The 19,172-nt window shown below is 44.8% G+C and overlaps 1 protein-coding gene across 1 annotated transcript in view; it reads right to left on the bottom strand.

The window, feature by feature from the left end:
• CACNA2D3 (calcium voltage-gated channel auxiliary subunit alpha2delta 3) overlaps positions 1-19,172 on the bottom strand; it is an 877,616-nt gene that overhangs the window by 273,756 nt on the left and 584,688 nt on the right. The window contains exon 13 of the mRNA XM_062200176.1: positions 17,048-17,181. Coding sequence (XP_062056160.1) covers positions 17,048-17,181 — 134 coding nt within the window. The remainder of the gene's footprint in view (positions 1-17,047; positions 17,182-19,172) is intronic.

Raw genomic sequence — 19,172 nt, 5'->3', positions numbered from 1 at the left:
GCATTTACTCCAGTCCCAAGATTCCATCTTCCTGGCTTGGTCTGCCTTCAGGACACCTTAGTTTATTCAACTGGGTGTCAAAGTTTTGATTCACTTATTAACCTACTGCTTGGCTCAAACTGACTACCCACCAGAGTGGCAGCCTTACCACACATCGGCAAAACCGCCACCAAGGAGTGTGGTTCAGGACTCTTAATTTCCTTCGGGAGAGAAGCTGTGCTTATGAGGAGTAAGGTGATTTCTGACACAGCAACAGCAGTTGGAGCTACACAAATTATAGGACGTGATTACGGTGTTTGTTGCGATAACACCCACATAATCTTTTTGTGATACAAAACGAAACACATTCAAGATGCAAATTCCAGGATATTTAAAAGCCCATCAAATAGAATTGTTATGACTAAAGATTGAAACCCAGGAATGCTGTGGTGTCTCTCGCAAGGATGATGAGCTGAGCTTTCCTTCTGTCACTTAATACAGCAAGGAGAACTCTCCATGGAAGAGATACATGTTGCAAACTTTAAAGTTTCCGACCGCAGATTGCCAAGCCTATGGAGAACACAATTGAGGATGAGTCAGGCTCCAGTGTCTTCAGTTAAAAAAAAAAAAACACCATGGGATTTATTTTTCAAGTTTCAACAGAGGCGATGCCACTCCAGCTTGAAGGGAGAACAATGGCATTTCTGATCAGGGCTCTTGAGCCTGGAACTTCCAGAAAGCAGTCTGCTGGACTGCCTCCTCGCCAGTGCCCTCACACAGACACAACACCTTCCTGATGTCTCCCATCCAGGTAGATGATCCTGGGATAAATTCCATTTGCTCCCGTAATTGTCTCATCTTCTTGGGCAAACGCCTCAACCACTTTAACCCCTGGTATCCTCATCTGGAAAACAGAGAAACCAGGACCTACCTGACAGAGATGCGCAAGCACTTAACCCAGGGGCCGCCCCAAGGCGAGACCTCCTCATGGTAGCCCCCTTATCCCCAGTCATGCTGCACCGTCAGGAAGGATGCACAATGCGGGCTGTCCCTCGGGAAGGATGCACAATGTGGGCTGTCCCTAGCTTCCTGGTTCGTATCTGCTGGCTACAGCACAGAGGGAGGAGCACAGCAGATCTGGCACTGCAATCACTTCTTATTCTGGCGTTTTGAAATGCAACAGCCATGAAAATTTCTGAGACAGTGAGGGGACAATGGCACCCACAGAATACGGCTTTGATTTTTATCTCAAGCATCACACGAACTCCCATGCAGAACAGGCTGGACACACCAACCCCGAGCAGTGTCCTTGCCTATAAAGAGTAACAGCAACTCTGGATCCATTCCTGCCCGGAAGAAAGAAAGAGGCACACGTGGCCCACCTTTCCCCTTTTCTTTCGGAGAGTGCCAGAACGTGGCAAGCTTGGAGCTGGTGTGCAGGCACAGTGGGTTAAGCCGCCACTTGTGATACTTGCACCCCAGACCTCAGTGCCAGTTCCTGAGGGCAGGTTCGAGCCTGAAGTGCTCCACTTCAGATCCAGCTCCCTGCTAACGTTCCTGGGGAGACAATGGTAATGGCCCAAGTGCTTGGGCCTCTGACCACCATGTGGAAGTCCTGGATGGATTCCTGGTTCCTGGCACTGCCCTGATCCAGACCTAGCTATTAGGACCACTTGAGAAGTGAACCAGCGGATGGAAGCGCTCTCTCTCTCTCTCTCTCTCTCACCCCTTCCTTTTCTCTTCCCCCCTCCCTCCCTCTATTGCTCTTTAAATAAATTAATTTTTTAAAAAGAGTTTAACAAGTCCAAAATAAGAGGAATGCAAAATTCATTCCCCTAGACTCTGTGTATGGAAAAATAAGTTTTACTTTTATCCTGAATTGCTAGATAATAAGGATTAGCATTTACCAAGCACTTGCCATGTGCCTGGCACGGAGCTAAGCAACATTTTCTTTTCATAACTCTATGAGATCAGCACTATTGCTTTCCCTACTTTATGAAAAAGAAGCCTAGAGAGTATTTACTAGAGCACCATTACATGGTGCGTAATTTGCAGTGGAAAGCCCCCCAGGGATGATGTGATGTGCATATGAAGCTAACTTTAATCCTATCTCCCATTTGGTCCATTGCCTTCATCAGGAATACACAGTCCAGTCAGTGTTTAAGCAAAAGGCTACCTGTGTTCCAGCTGTTTGTTTCTGATGATCACCAGAGGTTTCGTCAATCACCTCGGTGGGCATCAGAATGAACTTCTATTGGTCGAACTGAAATGTGCACTGTTTGCATTGGTCTTATCTACTGCAGAGGCCTTGCCTTTCTCTGCTGGAACTCACATCAGGACTCTGGGCGCTCCAACTGCTTAGGAAGAGTGCACAGATCTGATATTTAAACATCCTTGCCTTCAGCTGCTGAGTGTGCCCTCTGAGCTCTCAGAACAGTCGGCTTTTGTGTGCGCTTGGTGACAAATGTCAGCAGGCAAGGCAGAACTGGCCTGAGGCTTGTTCTCACGACTACCTGCTAGCAACACTGTGAAGGAAAATGTACCCCCTCTGCTGCCAAAAGCTGCAGGACACCAGTGACAACCACACACTGCCTGACTGGCTTGGGCTGTTCCCTGCAGGGACTAAAACAGTTCTTCCTAAAAGTGAAAACAATATCACCTGGTGCCCTGCCCAGGGCTATGGGGAGGATAATAGTTTGGGTGTCCCCCAAAGGCCACAGGTTAAAGGCTTGGTCCCCACAGTCTTGGGTCATAATACTATGAGCATGGAAACTTAAACTCATTATGCTACTTACAAGTGGGGCCTTTGGGAGGTGATTGGATTGGATCAGGTTATTAGGGTGGAGCCTTCATGATCAAATCATGGTGGCTTTGTAAGGAGAGGGAAAGATACATCCTCACTTTTGCCTATGTTCTGTGCTACCTCAGGACACTTCCAGTAAGAACATCCCCACCAGATGCTGAACCAAAAGAACAGTATGATCTTGGACTGTGAACCTCCAAAACTGGGAGCTTCTTCACATGTACCTTGTCTTACATATTTAATTGTAGAAAGCTGAATCTGACCATCAGCTTAGTAGGTATCTGGTCAATGACCTAGGCAATGCTACAACAGTTCCACAAGTGTTCTTAGTGCAATAGTGGCCAAAGACAGACCCTTCTGTTTATGGAGCAGCTGCAGACAGAGAAAGGGCAACCAGGTTCAATAAGAGGACTATACAGTCCATGTATGCTGAGTGCTGCTAACTCAGCCCTGTTTGGAGTATCATCCCAAGAGAAATGGGCAATTGACAAACTTGATCTAGATTCCATGAAGTCTGGGGAAATCACTAGACCTTACAAAAATGTATGTCTCTGCCAATAGAGCGAAGGCCGCTGTGAATGTGTGTATTGTGGCCAAGGCACAGCCCTCAATGTACTCCTGCCTTTCTAGCCACAAATTTTCTGTCCCAAGTTTGTTCTTGTTTGCATTCAATTGTATTTGGTCGAAAAACCTGTTCTTAATAATATTACTAGTTAAGATTATTTTAACCTTTAAATAACTTATGTTGAACAAAACCACAGTACTTTCTAAGTAAAAAGACCCATACATTTTAATAGAAAGTAGTCAGTAATCTCATTTTAAGAGGAGAGTTTTGTTACATATGTATTGTCATGCAGTGATCAATATTTCTTAACTTGAGAATTCCATGCTTTTATATGACAGGAAACTAAATGAGAAGCAGATCGTCAAGTGCTAAGATAGCAACCAGCTGCCAAAAGTCTATCCGCCCCCACCACCCCATTCCTTTAGTATTTGGCTGCAGAAGTTGAAATGCTAATTCATTAAGGATTTCTGAGCATCTTCAGGAAACACATTGCCATTCCATCACCATATCAGACTTTCTGGGAACTTTCTTTTCTAGTCTGGCCCAGAGAAATTAGCTTGGCCTGAATAAGGATGATAATTAAAAGCAGACAGCATTTATGTTTTGATAGAGAACCCAGTGCTAATGCTAAGGAAGCTTCATGGACCTGAGTGTTTTTCCCTGGCCTCTCCCAATATCAAGTTTCTTTGGAGTCCATTTAGATTATGATGATGCCCCACAAAAAACATCACATTCCACACTTCATCCATAAACCATATCTTTAGCAAGAAAACCACTGTTAGGAACTTTTCCATCAGACCCAAGTAATACAGTATAAACAGTGTGCCTTAAGCAATCAACCCTTTTCCCAACATACTGAATTTAATGAGATGCATAGGAAGACCACTGCAGAAATGTGGTGCATCCTTGAAACATCCTGGGTTTTCTACCTGAAATCAGTGACTGCCACTCAGTAGAGGAAATCTGCCTTCATAAAAAGCATTTGCTTTAGGCCTGAACTTACCATTCAGCCAGGTTTTCAAAAAGAAAGACAGACAGGACATAGGCTTTGTGGGAACAATACTTTAAACTCTATCTCAGCCCCAGTGACCACATTGTAGCCACATTTTTTGTCATTTCTTCTCTAATGTCTAGGGCCCCTTTTTACCATTTTAGGGAGAGCATACTATAAAAGTGAGAGAAACACACTGCAGTGAGTAGTAAGAAGGAGACTGGTGATGTGATTTCTTAGCTTCTCAGGGTTAGGAATGAGCACCTACTATGCACAAGACACAGAACAAATCTACAGAGATATGATACAGACTTTGCCCCAGTCCTTACATTATTGTTGGTGAGACAGACTGAGAATTGTGAAGGGGGAGGGGGAATCAAAGTAATGAGCCAGAATGAATACAAATGATCACCATGTCTATAAAAAAAAAAAAAAGCTACAGGCAGCCGAGATGGAAAGCCCGGGGCACTGGAAGGGTGGCATTTTAGCTGGGACATGGAACATGGAAAAGAACCTTTCCTGGACACCATTAGAGGAGCAGAACAGAAGGGCAGAGTGTCCAGTTCGGAAGGAGAGGGAGAAAGTCTAGGGTGTGCAAGCAACTTCCAGCTGCCCAGTGCAGCTGATGTTCTGAGTGTGAGGAACAGTGGTTAGGAGTGATGGGGTTCTGTAGACCAGGGTATGATATTTGGAGGCAACACACAGAAAAGTGCACTGAAAGCCAGGAGATGTAAAACAAATGCAAAGGGCCAGCACTGTGGCGTAGTGGGTAAACCTGCCATCTGTAGTGCCAGCACCCCATAGGGCGATGGTTCGAGTCCTGGCTGCTCTACTTCCTATCCAGCTCTCTGCTATGCCCTGAGAAAGCAATAGAAGATGGCCCAAGTCCTTGGGCCCCTGTACCCGCATGGGAGACCTGGAAGAAGCTCCTGGATCCTGGCTTCAGATTGGCGCAGCTCTGGCCATTGTGGCCTTCTGGGGAGTGAACCAGCGAATGGAAGACCTCTCTCCTTCTCCCTCTCCCTCTCTCTCTCTCTCTCTCTCTCTCTCTCTATGCCTTTGCCTCTCTGTAACTGACTTCCAAATAAATAAATATATCTTAAAAAGGACAAAAAAAATGCTAGGGATTATTTTCAAGGATTCCCTGAATGCCCATTAAATACCCAACAGCAAGATATCATTCTAACAGTGCCCAAAACTCTTTATAAAAATCCCCTTGTATGTTAAGAGTGGGCAAGAGTACCATTAATTTTACTTTAACAATGTCATAGCTGATAATGAACCATCCAGTGTGCCATTATCCTAGCTCCCCAAAGCACAGGCACGTGAATTCAGTCCCTTTTAGAATATGTGGCAAATGTGGTGTCAAGAACCCAAGAGAAAAGTCCAGATATGGGATGAAGATTAATCCACCGATCATGTGTATAATAACAACAAAGGCCTTGAGCAACTATCTACCAGGCTCAATGAAATGTCGGTGATGATGCAGTCCCACCTAACAGCTAAAACATGTGGCTCTTTGCAGACACTCTCTTTAAATTTCTGACGATGCTAAAGGTTGGGGAAACATATCATGGAAGCCTCATTCTAGACTGGGAGTTCCATCCAAGGAGGTTAGTGGAGGCTTTGCAGAAGAGATAAGGATAAAACTGAGAGCACAGGACAGCCTGCAGTCCTCCAGGTGGGTGTCGGGAAGACCTAACTCCCTGCAGAGAGGATGTTGTGGCAATGAGAGAACATCCAGGGTGCTTCTGGAGTCTGCATGTGTGAGCAGGGTCTGGCTGGATGGTAGCCCTGAGTGGGAAAAGGCCACGTTGAAAGAGGAGACTGAGAGGTAAACTGGAGTCAGGATATCCAATGCTTCAAATGCACAGGATTTAGGCTTTGGAGAGTTCTGAGCCAATCAATGGTAATCCCACAACACCTTAAGACTCTGCAATTTATTAACTCAACTGTCTGTGAAGACCATTTTTTTTTTTTTTGAGAGAGAGGCAGAGTGGACAGTGAGAGAGAGAGACAGAGAGAAAGGTCTTCCTTTGCCATTGGTTCACCCTCCAATGGCCGCCGCGGCCGGCGCACTGCAGCCGGCGCACCGCGCTGATCCAAAGCCAGGAGCCAGGTGCTTCTCCTGGTCTCCCATGGGGTGCAGGGCCCAAGGACTTGGGCCATCCTCCACTGCACTCCCAGGCCACAGCAGAGAGCTGGCCTGGAAGAGGAAACCGGGACAGAATCCGGTGCCCCAACTGGGACTAGAACCTGGTGTGCCGGTGCCACAAGGTGGAGGATTAGCCTATTGAGCCACAGCACTGGCCTGTGAAGACCTTTCAAACTGGATCTTCAACTGTTCTTCAGGATCAGACAGAAAAAAAGTTACCTGTTTGGGCCACATGATGACCCTGCCACTGTGAGACACGAGGACAGTGCTGCACACTGGTCCCTCCCCCTGAAGCAGCACGGGGCATCTAGTGACAAAAGATGTGTCCCGGCATGTGGGAGGCAAGGGAAGGACCCTCTGCATGGCAACAAGCACTTGCTGAGCTAAGCAAAGTGAGAGCACATCAGACTGTGGCATGGGCACTCCACCCTTGCTTCATCTTGGGCCACTTTCAGAAGATAAATCCACGACAAGCATGTTTAATAGCTGTTTCCACCAACCAGAAAATATGTAGATGTTCGATTCTTTGATTAAACATAATGGAAATTGATTTGCAAACATGTTCTTTTTGCCTGAATAAACTACTGGTCTCTGCTTTCCTTTGTTCAGAACAAGAGAGTTTCCCCCTAGGAACTGGCACTGAGCATGGTGCCTGGGTCTGCCTATTACATGCAGAATAGGGTTAGAAGAACCCCCTGTTGCTCTATCATTCACAAGCAGGTGTGAAAGACCATGAAGGCAAGAGGAGACAAAAGAGTAACCATCTGCCTCTTATAAGCAGAAGCAGGCTAAGAGCCCAAGTCAGGTGAAATATTCCCATCCATGCTGTCTTTGAGTCATGGCCACAGAGATGATACATTGATATTTGGCACATCAATTTTTATGGAATAAGAGTGAAAGAATTAAATCTTTCACATGGAGAAAATTCTGTGTACAGCAAGAGAAGAGAAACTGGCAGCTAATATCAAACCACAGGCTGATTCTCTGGGATTATTTTAATTGTTCTTCATGCTGGTAATAAGAGGAATGTGTTCATTTTAGTCTAAACCATGTCAAAGCATGAGAATCAGCTCTGAGAATCTAACTTGCACAAATATCTGGGCCATGAAGGGGAAAACACAGGACAGATTTGGTTGTGGTGGCCAAAATAGCCCCTTCAGCTCTCAGAAGTGCATAAGAAGAGGGGTTTCTGCCACCAGCAGGGGTGGTCCAGAAGACAGGGCAGGGTGGATGTAAGAGAAAGGGTGGGAAAGGGAGGCATAGGGCAGGTCGTAGGGTACACTTGGGGCAGTAGGGGTTAAAGGAAGTCTTAAGCCTGAGGCTCACAGCACAGGAAAGAAGACAGCCTAGCTGAGCTGTGACTTGCAGAAAGATGTCTAGAAAGGCCAATTCCTTTAGCCCCTCACTGCACCTCTGTCTTACACAATCTGCTATCCATGGCTCTGGCTGATCTGTTTCTGGCCCATGACTTCTTGTGAGCCATAGCTGATCTCAATGGAACCATGGACTCGAGTGGTTCATGGGATTTGCTTGGAAATATAAACTTAAATATGCAAACACTGAGTTCATCTCTGTTGGGTTTGAGCTGGGATATCATATAAAGCTGGAATTTGGAAGAAACCACGTTTCACTTGTGACTGTGGGTGGGACAAAAGAACTGGTCTGTAGTGAATATTAAGGAAAGACTTTATAAATTATTATTACTTAAGGAAAAGAAACACAGGAGGGTGTGTGGCTCCATAAAGAAAGAACAAAGAGAATGGTGGATTGCTCTTGAAGGTATCCTAGTCCCCAATGGCTTTTATTGTGTGGATGCTGCCCTTAGATCCATCTAATAACCTTTCACAACTGGAATGGGTTCCCTCGCCTAGAACCAATGTTTCCTAACAAGTGCTACAAGTACAGTGAGTCATTTTTGATTACCTGAAATAAGGAAGAAAAACAAAGCAGAGATATTATATTTATATCATCATTCCATTAGCTTTTCTAATTTGGTTGTATAATATGGCCATAGAGACAACCTCCCAATCCCTGGAGCCATATTTCCTAACTGGACCCAACCTAGAGGGTGGTTGTAAATCTAAGGGTATGACAGAGGATCCAGACCACAGAATTCCACCTGTCATTTTCAGAGGTTGATACAGGATGACTTAGGATTCTCCCTAGGCTGAGCAGTGCCAGGAAGGAGCAAACAGGACTTCAGATCAGTGGTATTCAAGAGGTGTTCCATGGACTTTCTCCCCAGTATCTACAAAAGCAGATCTGCTGCCATAAGTTCCATATATCAAAGATCTACAAAAACATTTGGCTGGATAAAGGGTCATGATACCATCATAAATCCCACAGTGACGATACATGGTCTTGGGCATGGATTAGTTTTGGCTTCTACAGGAAAATTCTGTGTGGGACTCCAGTATCTCTCAGTATTGATTTCCTTTGGGACTGCATTCTTCCCATTCTGTGAGCCGTGGGCCATTAACTGATAGCTCCATCTCATCTCTCAGTATGAGGCTCTGACCCAAACATGCTTATCTAACATAGGGAGAAATTCTGAGTTTTGCCTCAAGACAAAACAGCTAAGCCTTTTCAAAAGTTCATGGAACATGTGGATTATGAAAAAAATTATGCACAGATTTCAAAAGTTTCTGTACCAAAAGATTTTTAAAAATTATTTATTTTATTTGTAAGGCAGAGGAAGACACAGAAATTCATTCCTCCAATACTCTCAATAGCTAGAGCTAAGCCAGACCAATGCGAGGAGTCCAGAACTCAACCTAGTTTTCCCATGTGGGTGGCAAGGACCCAACTACTTGAGCCAATACCTGCTGCCTCCCAGGGTGCACACTGGCAAGAAGCTAGAATTGGAAGCAGTGCTAGAACTTGAACACAGGCACTCTAATATGAAATGCAGATGTCCCAAGCAGAATCTTACCTGCTATGACAAATGCCTGTCCCAATAAACTAATTTTTTAATTCCATTTTTCTACAAGTATTTTGAAGTATCCATTTAGATCTCCCGGTTCTACAAGTCAATAAATTCCTTTTCTGACCTTTGCTACTCTAGTTGAGAACTAAAACTTATAAAAAGAGTGCAGAATAATCCATTATGCTATATAATTACTCAGTCTTAATGGACTTATCCACTAATATGTGGCAGAGGAAAGAGGTTTTTGTCATTATAGACCATTGCAAATCATTAAACCATAAAAGCAAAAATAAAAATACCTACAGTCTAAAAATATTGTTCCTTTTCAGCCCTAAGATTTTCTATTAGTTGACAGTCATCCACATAGAATGTTAGAACACTTTTTCTGAAGATAATAATGTGATACCATCAATTCAGTTTTATAACATTAATTCAAAGGAAAATGGTCATCCTCACAAAGAAACCAACAATTTAATAGAGAAATCTAGAACCAAATGGAAGAGGAATACATTTGGATGGACCTAAGTGATACCAAAAATCAAGAATGTGCTCATATTTTTAACATCAACATCTCTGGGCAAAAAAATAATTATAACAGTAATCTGTTTCAATGGAAATAAAGTACTGTAATATTTATAGTGTGTGTCAGAGTTATAATGACTGCAGGGCCAGAAGTGAAGTGTCACAGCATGCTCCACATGTTTTCAACACGGTTTCTAAAGGCTCTGGGGGCTATTAAATTTAATGAACCCATCTGCTATGAAATTGAGGTCTCAACGTCATCAGTTTCCTCCATGCCATGTAATGCAGATGGCATTCTCTGTTCCACAATCCAGCAGGATGGTTTATGTTTCTCTTTACATGTGTATCCTTTTGTTTTGACGATGTGAACTTCTTTGATATGCAGCAGTGTCCTGCGAAAACACTGTAAATTCCGTTTCCAAGCTCCAACAACTTCCTCACCGCAGATTTCAACCCCCCTGAGTAATTGCTTCTAGGCGGTAAGAGCTTGTAGCTTGAAGCAATCGCCCAAACGACTCCTAAATGGCCTAGGTGCCATTCCTAGATGGGCAACTGAAACAAATGTGCAATTTATCAAATGTAAAGCATTTTCTCCAAGTTGGACTTGGTCGGGGGTGAGGAGGAGGGATCCACGTCCAATTTGCAAATGCAACTAAATTGGATTGAAAGTTCCTACAAATTGCCTACTGAACTGCATTACCAGCAAATGGGAGGGGTATGAGGGCTTGGCAATGAATTCTCATTATTTTAAATGGTCACATTCCCACTGTTTCTAGAAGATTTCTTTGCTTCCCTTCTGTGTGCCCCTGTGGTGTGTGCAGCCTCCTCTGGAGAGGCTGATCCTGCATGCAGATGCATTCTGGGTTTGATGCTGGCTCTACCCTACACGGCAAGTTGGGTAGCATTCCCAAACTGATTAAGACCCAACTGCAAAGCACAAGTCATTTGCTTACAAAATGGAACAAATTCCATTGTTAATGATGGTTTCTGCACTGCACCTAAGAGATAATGACTATGCATGACTTGTATTCAGATGAGAAGCCTATGAAATTCACAATTCTGGTGTTTGCTGTTTTGTCAAATTGTACATGAGATCTTATTAGATTAAGCATAATTAATGTTGTTAACATTAATTCATTTATTTGGTCTTCAACCAGGAAGGCAAATTGAATAGAACAGCCAAGCAGGAAACAGAATATTTACCCAGACTGGTAGCAACAGGCGAGGAGGATGGGCCCTGAAAGGAAGTTTTGCCAATCTCTGATTTCGGATTAGATGCAACCCTGGGATCTCATGTGCACAAACCCAAACTCAGCTTCTTTTACAGATAAACTTGAACTTGTCCAGACCCAGAATTGTATGAATCAACGTGCAATTAAGAAAAAAGAAAGCCTCATATGCAGAGGTCATTTTAAGCTCTACATTTAAGTATTAAATTAATTATATATTTGTTGCTGCTGGGTTTTCAGAAATAATAACCAATGAGTCAAGCAAGCAGAATTCCTTTTGCCTGAACTACCCAGATAATTAATAAGAAAGAAGACTTAAGACCATATAAAGCAGACTTGTGGGAGCAAGTGTTTGCATTTGATAGATGTCAACAAATGCTAATTCCTTAGCATTTGCTAGAAGCAGTGCAAGTCAGCAGGGTCACAGGTCTTTTGATTTCTAAGGGAGCTAAGGTCACTTTCAGACAGTGTAACATAGAGAACAAGGTTCCTAGAAACTTTAAGGGTGAGCAGAGACATGATAAGGAACAACGCACATGGCTGCCCCATTCAGGAGGAGGCACAGTTTCCTTTCCTTCTGTCATTATCTTTCCCTCTCAATCCATATGCAGGATTCTATAAGGATTTGGCCTCAACCCCTAAATTCCCCTACAATCCTCTCTCTTCTAGTCTGACCAAAATGGGGAATTCTTCTGATGATGAGATTACTTATCAACTGACTTGGAGAGATTAGCCTGGGTGAGTGAGACCTAGACCGAGAAGGTGACGCATCAGAGAGATGCATGCTTGCTGGCTGGAAGGAGGCAGACAGCATTATGTGATTTCCTGCAGGAGCAGTGGGGCAGGACATGGTGGGTGGCCTCGAAGAGCTGACAGCACTCCCTAGCCAGCCTGCAGACAGAGATCCCAGGCCTAAATCACAAGGAACTGAATTCTGCCAACAAGTTGAATGAACTTGGAAGAGGACCTCGAGTTCTTGAGCTGCAGATGAGATTTAACAGCACAGCCAACACTTAGCTGAACCTTGTGAGCTCCAGCTAACCTGCGCCAAGACAAATCCCCAAGGTCCTCACTGGTTTGCCTAACAGGTTTCTCAACACCACTAAGATGAGAAGGATCCCTTGGAACACTGGACCAGGGAATGTACTCATCAAGCTTATTTGCAAAGATACAACAGAGGCTTAGAAGGCACAGTGTCCATGCTAATCCATCATTTTAGGGACAGCCAAATTCTGGGGCTTTAGTTTTGTGCACCTCAAAGAGTTCTTGAGGCAGTAGAGCAAATGAGCTCTGTCACCTTGGCGAACCAATTTTACTCAATAATAAGCCCCTGAACACAGTATTTTATTTAAAAGTAAAGTGGAAATGATTAGGACACAGGGCATACATTTCATGAGAATGTGTAAGATACAGTACAAAACTTCAAGATATTTCTTCTGCCTCCACACTACAGATCTCACCTCTGCTGTCAGAAGTTCTTGGGTGGAAACACTTCTGTAGTGATGGATATTCCCTCTCCTTAAATGTTCTTTTGATGTAAACCTATACGTGCATGTATATATGTAGTTAATATAATACAGTTATTGTTTCAAGTGACTAACAGTATCTAAAGCAAGACATCACACCAATGCATAACTCCATCCTCTTCATAAGCTGATGTTTGCCCAAGGATTCAGGTCCTGCTCCTCCAGCCAGAAGAGTACATAATGTGATGTGCACTATCTGGAGGCACACTGTATTTATCTGCTTCTCACTGGTGACACTAATCTTGGTGACTCACTCAAGATGCTATTGGGATTCTCCCACTATATAGAATACAAGGCACTGGACACTGTATCTCAGAGCCTCAAAAATCACTGGGGAAGCACCTGGAGACTGTGAAAATGCTCTGGGCATCATCGCCACCCGTGGATGATCTCTGCCCTAAACAGTCTTCAATAATATGGTGCAAAATGGTGATTTTCCGACTCCATCACCCTGTCCACATTTACCAGTCAGCCTTCTGCTATGTGAGGGTACTCTCTGAAAGGTTCATGGGAAAATCAAACCAAAAGATATTTCTTTTGGTACATCAATTTTGAGACGCATGCATACTTTTGATATAACACACATTTTCACTGAATTTTCTGAAGATTCCTTACACATTGCATTCCTTCCCATCTGTTCGATATTTGTTTAACTATAAATTATCAATAAGGACATGTGGATTTCCATTTTATCCAACAGGCTATAATACATTAGGGTCTTTCTCTACTCTGAGGCTCAAATTGTCCCAATTTGAGCAAGTTGTTTTGTTTGCTTGTTTGTTTTGTTTTGTTTTTCGGTAGGGCAGTACCCTAGCCCTGGAATTAGAAATTTCCCTCTGGATCTCAGGTTCTTTGTAGTAGGGAGTGGTTCTGAGAAGGCAGCATCTGGGTCCTGGATGGGTTCAGTGCTAACTGGGTACAATGGCTTCTCGCCACTTTGAATGAACAGAGTTGGGATTTCCTTGTGATACCTTCAGTCCCACAGGAATCTGCTTTGTTTGAATCCAGTTACACATCTGCCATCCTAACAATCCAGAATGCTCTACCCACAGTATCACAGAAGGACACCAGAAAGAGTTTAAAAGCACTTGCAGTTCTCTTTTTTCCTCCATAGTATAGGGGGACGTAGTGGAAGTATTGTGTTCAATTTTTACTGTTGTATATTCCTACTCTGCCAAACGTAAGTTCAAAGGTTTTTAACTCTCCCCTGCTATTCAGTTCAAGTACAGTTGATTCACTTACTTCTATTTGCACTCACTTTTAGTTTGTCCCTCATTCTTGTTGAGGTAATTTTAATTTTTTTCTGTACACAGAACACTAACATGCTTTCAACAGTCCAACCATGCAAAAAGGTAAACAGGTGAGCCACCTTCTATCCTATCCTTTCTCCTCTGTATTCACACCAATTCTGCTGGTGTTCGATTCATCCTGTGTTTCTTTTTATAAGAGTAATCAGATATATGTATATCTTAATTTCTCTTCTTTCTTACACAGGGTTGCATGCTATATATACTCCTTCATAATGCTGATTTTATTCTGCAGTATATCCTGGACATCGTTTCCTATCTGCCTAAAGAGATCACCCTCATTCCTGTTTTTTTTTTTTTAATTTTATTTAAGTCATACAAGTTTGATATATTTCATATATACAGATTTAGGAACATAGTGGTACCTCATGCCTACGTAACACTGCCTGCATCAGATGTTCACAGCATAGTTTGTCCCATCCATTTTTGTGTTTGAGCATTTGGACAACTTCCAGTATTTTGAAATTGCAAGCGAATCTGCAGTGAGGAAAATTGTACCTATGTATTTTTGGATTGTTGGAGGTTCATCTTCAACCCAGAAATGGAGCTGAGGGGTCAAAGGGTAAATGCAGATTTCTTTCCTTAGCGACTGCCTGTCCTGTACTCTTACAGACACACGGGAGGGGCCTTTTCCCCACGGCCTCGCCAGCAGACGGGGCAGTGAAGCTTTCAGTTTTTACCAGTTGTAGGGGTGAGAAATGGTGTCTTTCCACAATTTAATCTGCACTCTTCTGGTTACAAGTGCAGTAGCACATCTTTGCATATTTAAAAGCCATTTTCATCATTTTTTTGTGAATTACCCACTCAAGTCTTCTGATCTTTTTTTTCCCCCTGATAGGAATTTTAGGGATTTCTACTTGATTTGTTTTTTAAAGATTTATCCATCTATCTGAAAGTCTAAAAGATTCTCAGAGAGAGAGAGAGAGAGAGAGAGATCTTCCATCTGCTGGTTCGCTCCCCCAATGGCTGCAACTACTCAGGCTGAGCCAGGAACTTCCTCTGAGTGTCTCACATGGATTCAAGGCCCCAGCACTTGGGTCTTCCTTTGCTGCTTTCCCAGGCACATTTCCAGGGGAAGTGGAGCAACTGGGACATGAACAGGCACCCATATGGACTCAGGCAACACAGGTAGCAGCCTTACCCGCTATGCCACAGTGTCAGCCCTGGGATTTCCCCTCAACTTTTAAAAGCCTTTTTATATTTTAGGATTATTAATTCTTCATATGTCCTATATGTCGCAAATATTTTCTCCCATTTTATAGTTTGCCTTTTGTCCTTTCTTCCAGTGTGTTTTGACTTGCATAAGTTGTTTTCAGTAAACTTCTTAATTTAAGAAGTCAAACTTACTCTTTCTCTGCCTTGTATCTGGATACTGGGGCCATTGTTAGGAAGTCTCTTCCTGAACTGAGGAAAATACAGAGGAATTCACCCAGGTTTTCATCCAGCACTTGTGTGGTTTAGTTTTTTTCTCTGATCCATTTGGATTTCTCTTTGCACAGAATGTGAAGATTGGACTGAATTCCATCTTTCTCTAGAAGGCTAAATAGCTTCAAAAAAGCATTTATGATTTCACAAAAGCTCATCCTAGCCCCACTGATCTGAGATGCCATCCCTACTGCATTCTACGTGTAGCGGGGTTGGTTTTTGTACCTTCTATTCCACAACCCGTGATCCATCTATCTGGAGGCCAGGACCACAACAGAGATGCTGTCTTCTATTGTTTAAATTGGTGAAACAAAAACAAACAAAAATGACTGATCAAACTGGCCGCTTAGTTTGCCCATAAAACCAGTGGGCAATTTGGTTACTTCAACACCAAGACCTCATTCTTCTCTGCTTCTCCTTTCCCCGCCTGGATGGGGAAAGGATGGGACAGCCGTTGTTGTCACTATTGGTACTGTTGCAATATGGGGCTGGTGTACACGGGGCCGCTCAGCGATTTTGTTTTCAGGATACAAAGCCAAAGCTGGGGCAGACTCTGACACAGAGGGATTCCCCAGCAACTGAAAGGAGCTTCTCAGCTCGGCCTCCATCTGTGTTCAGGACGCCTCTTCTTTGGAAAGAAGCACCCCTTCTGGACCAGGAGACACGGTCATATTTCCAGTCAGCCCCACCGTGTGTCTTCAGGCAGAAGCCTGCAAGCTGCTGTGGCCTGGCCTGAGTCACGGTGTCCCCCCAAAACGGGTTCCACCTTGCGCTTGCCCACAGCTGCCAGAAATGCAGCAGATATGAGAGCGCCCACGGAGAGCAAAGCCAGCTCCAGACAGTCCTGGAGACCCCTCCCAAGGACAGCTGTGGCTGGGCTGCAGTGATTAATGGGAGGTTAATCCCAACACAAATGACCAGAGAGGGGCCCTGTGAGAACAGCTGCAATCAACAAACGGAAAACGCCACTCCCCTCAGACACATTAGCACGATGAAAAATCACCCTGAAATTACCCAAGAACCCTGGCCATTGAGCCATCGCTTGATGATTGGCAAAGGCCCTCCTTTTAAGCTCATTCAGCATCAGAATTGTCTTGCCTGGAATTCAGCTGGAGAATGAGCCCATGGCCAGAGTTCAAACACCAACCCCTGGCTTGTGAAGCCACCACGGCACAAGCCAGTTCTCCTTGTCCATGGGAAGAAGAGGCAGCCGTAGCCTCTGGGGTGACTCCGATTGACCGTCAGAGCTGAACCTTGGTCACGTTCTCCACTGAGCCCTGAAGCTTCACCTGCAGCGCTGGGCCTCACACATGGTGAGGAGTGAATGTAGGAGCATACTTCCCAGCTCTGCCGCATGGCAGGATTCCAGTGCACGGGAGAGTAAGGAGAAAGGTAAGCAGAGAAGACACAAGGCAAAGGTAAGTGATCTGTGCTGAGCAGGTTCCTCTCAGGTCACATTCTCTGCCATCAGGATTTTTCGCCACCTTTCCAGCACAAATGGTTGGAAGCTGTCCTCGGACCCCACGAGGCAGGTGGAGTAACATCGTTGTTCTTTTCTGGAATGAATGCATGAAAAGGATGAGCCCTCAGCCTCTTTCCCAGGGGCCCCATGGACTCACAGTGCTGTCGATGTATGCTTCTGTCCACACCACGTCGTGCTCCTGGTCGATGACTTTGGGCCGGCTGAGCACGTGGAGGTACTCCATGACGTTTTCCTGCACATCCGCCAGCGTGGAGATCTGCGTGAAGAATCCTGGCGAAACCCGAGAGAGGACCGAGTTTAGGAACAGGAGGAAGGCCTGCAACCAGGGAGTATGCCTGCGCCAGGCCTTCTTGCCTCTTTTTTCCCCCCTAAACATTAGCTCTGCTCTCCACCATCACCCACTTCAGGAGTAACAGGATCATGTTGGAAAAGAGAGTCACACACGGGGAATGAAACGATCATTGACCCTAAACCCACCTCCCATAGGAACTCCTTGTCAACCATTTCTAGAATGGCTTCCCACCTCTGCGCCATCTATGTCCCTACCGCTGCATCTTTGTCGTCCCCAGCAGAAGTGAGAGTCCTCTCTACAAGCTATTTTGTAGCCTTCTTTTTCCTCTTTATGAGTTTATATCCTACCCACCTTAAAGTCTACTCCATTTTTATCATAGTAACTGTTATGATTACTTTTGGGTGATTACTAAGTGCCACAAAATATGCTGATAGCTTGCTAAGCCTTGTCTCACTGATTTCCAACTGTATGATGAAGCAAGGGTTTCTGTGCCCATTTTATTTATTTATTTATTTTTTGACAGGCAGAGTTAGACAGTTAGAGAGACAGAGAGAAAGGTCTTCCTTTTTCCATTGGTTCACCCCACAATGGCCGCTGCAGCCAGGGCACTACACCGATCCGAAGCCAGGAGCCAGGTGCTTCCTCCTGGTCTCCCATGCGGGTGCAGGGCCCAAGGACCTGGGCCATCCTCCACTGTACTCCGGGGCCACATCAGAGAGCTGGACTGGAAGAGGAGCAGCCAGGACAGAATCCGGCGCCCCAACCAGGACTAGAACATGGGATACTGGCACCACAGGCAGAGGATTAGCCTAGTGAGCCACGGCGCCGGCTGCTGTGCCCATTTTAAAGACAACTTAGGCAGACCGAGGGTATGCATTTTCCCATGTTTTTATAGGCATCAAGGGCCAAGTAGAGAAGGTGAACCCAAGCTTATGAGTTTCCAACTGCGCCTTTTCCTCTTTAGAATTCTGCTTGTGTATGTTTGAGGCTGGAATTCCAGCTCATCCTCTGATGTCCCCAGACCTGCCTTTTGCATCTGCTGGGCAGACATGGTTTCTAAGTAGGAATGAAAGCTCTGACTATGCTATTGCCTCCTGGATGAAGATGTGCACATCACTTTGCTCATGAGTTCCAAGGCACGGCTGAGGTCCTATTCAGCTGAGGGTCCTACTGGCTTCACTGTGGGCTAGGAGATGTTAGAGGGGAGAGGGTGACTTGATGCAGGCAGGTCTGGATCCCTGGAGACAGCCCTTCATTCAAGCACTTATAGAAAGTTTCCTCGGTGCCTCGCACTTGAGAAGCGGGAGTTGACAAGACAAGTAAGGCCTCTGCCCTCCTAGGGCCTGGCAGAGCTCACAGTCCCAAACAGAGCAATCAACAGCAACTAAAGCGCACAGCAGGGCCAGCTGGGAAAACTTGACTCCTGGGCAAGGGATGAGGAGCACTCAGCTACAGGAAGGGGACTGAAGAGTGTGTCTAGCAAAGCAGCAAGTGTAGTTGAAGACTCACAGTCAGAATCAGGTCCCTTTTATAACTCAAACAGCTCAGAATGGCTGGCTAGAGATAAGGAACTGGGTGGGGGAATGGTACAAGATCAGAGAATGAGGAAGGGGAATGTCATACTGGAACTCAGGAGAGAGTTGAGACTTTATCCTAAATGAAAGGTGGTGCCCCCTTTGTCATGAAAGGATTTTAAGCAGAGGGACACTAGATGGACACAGATGCACATTTCCTTCTCACGCCTTTAAACATGGACCTATGCAGCTATCAGTCCCTGGCTGTCAAACAAATCAGAGAGAATGTGTGTGCCTTGAAGCCACATCTGTCACAGCACTTGCTGTAGCATTTCTAGAGTCTGTCAGTGTCTAAAACAGGGCTTGGGGTAAGGAAACACCGGCCCTTCTGTTGTCCGGAAAGGGCTGGGACCCTCCCAAAGCACTTCCAAACAAAAGCCAGCTGGTTTGAATTT

Source organism: Lepus europaeus, chromosome 9, assembly GCF_033115175.1.
Source record: "Lepus europaeus isolate LE1 chromosome 9, mLepTim1.pri, whole genome shotgun sequence".
Classification (NCBI taxonomy): Eukaryota; Metazoa; Chordata; class Mammalia; order Lagomorpha; family Leporidae; genus Lepus; species Lepus europaeus.
This window is presented reverse-complemented; position numbering and strand designations above follow the sequence as displayed.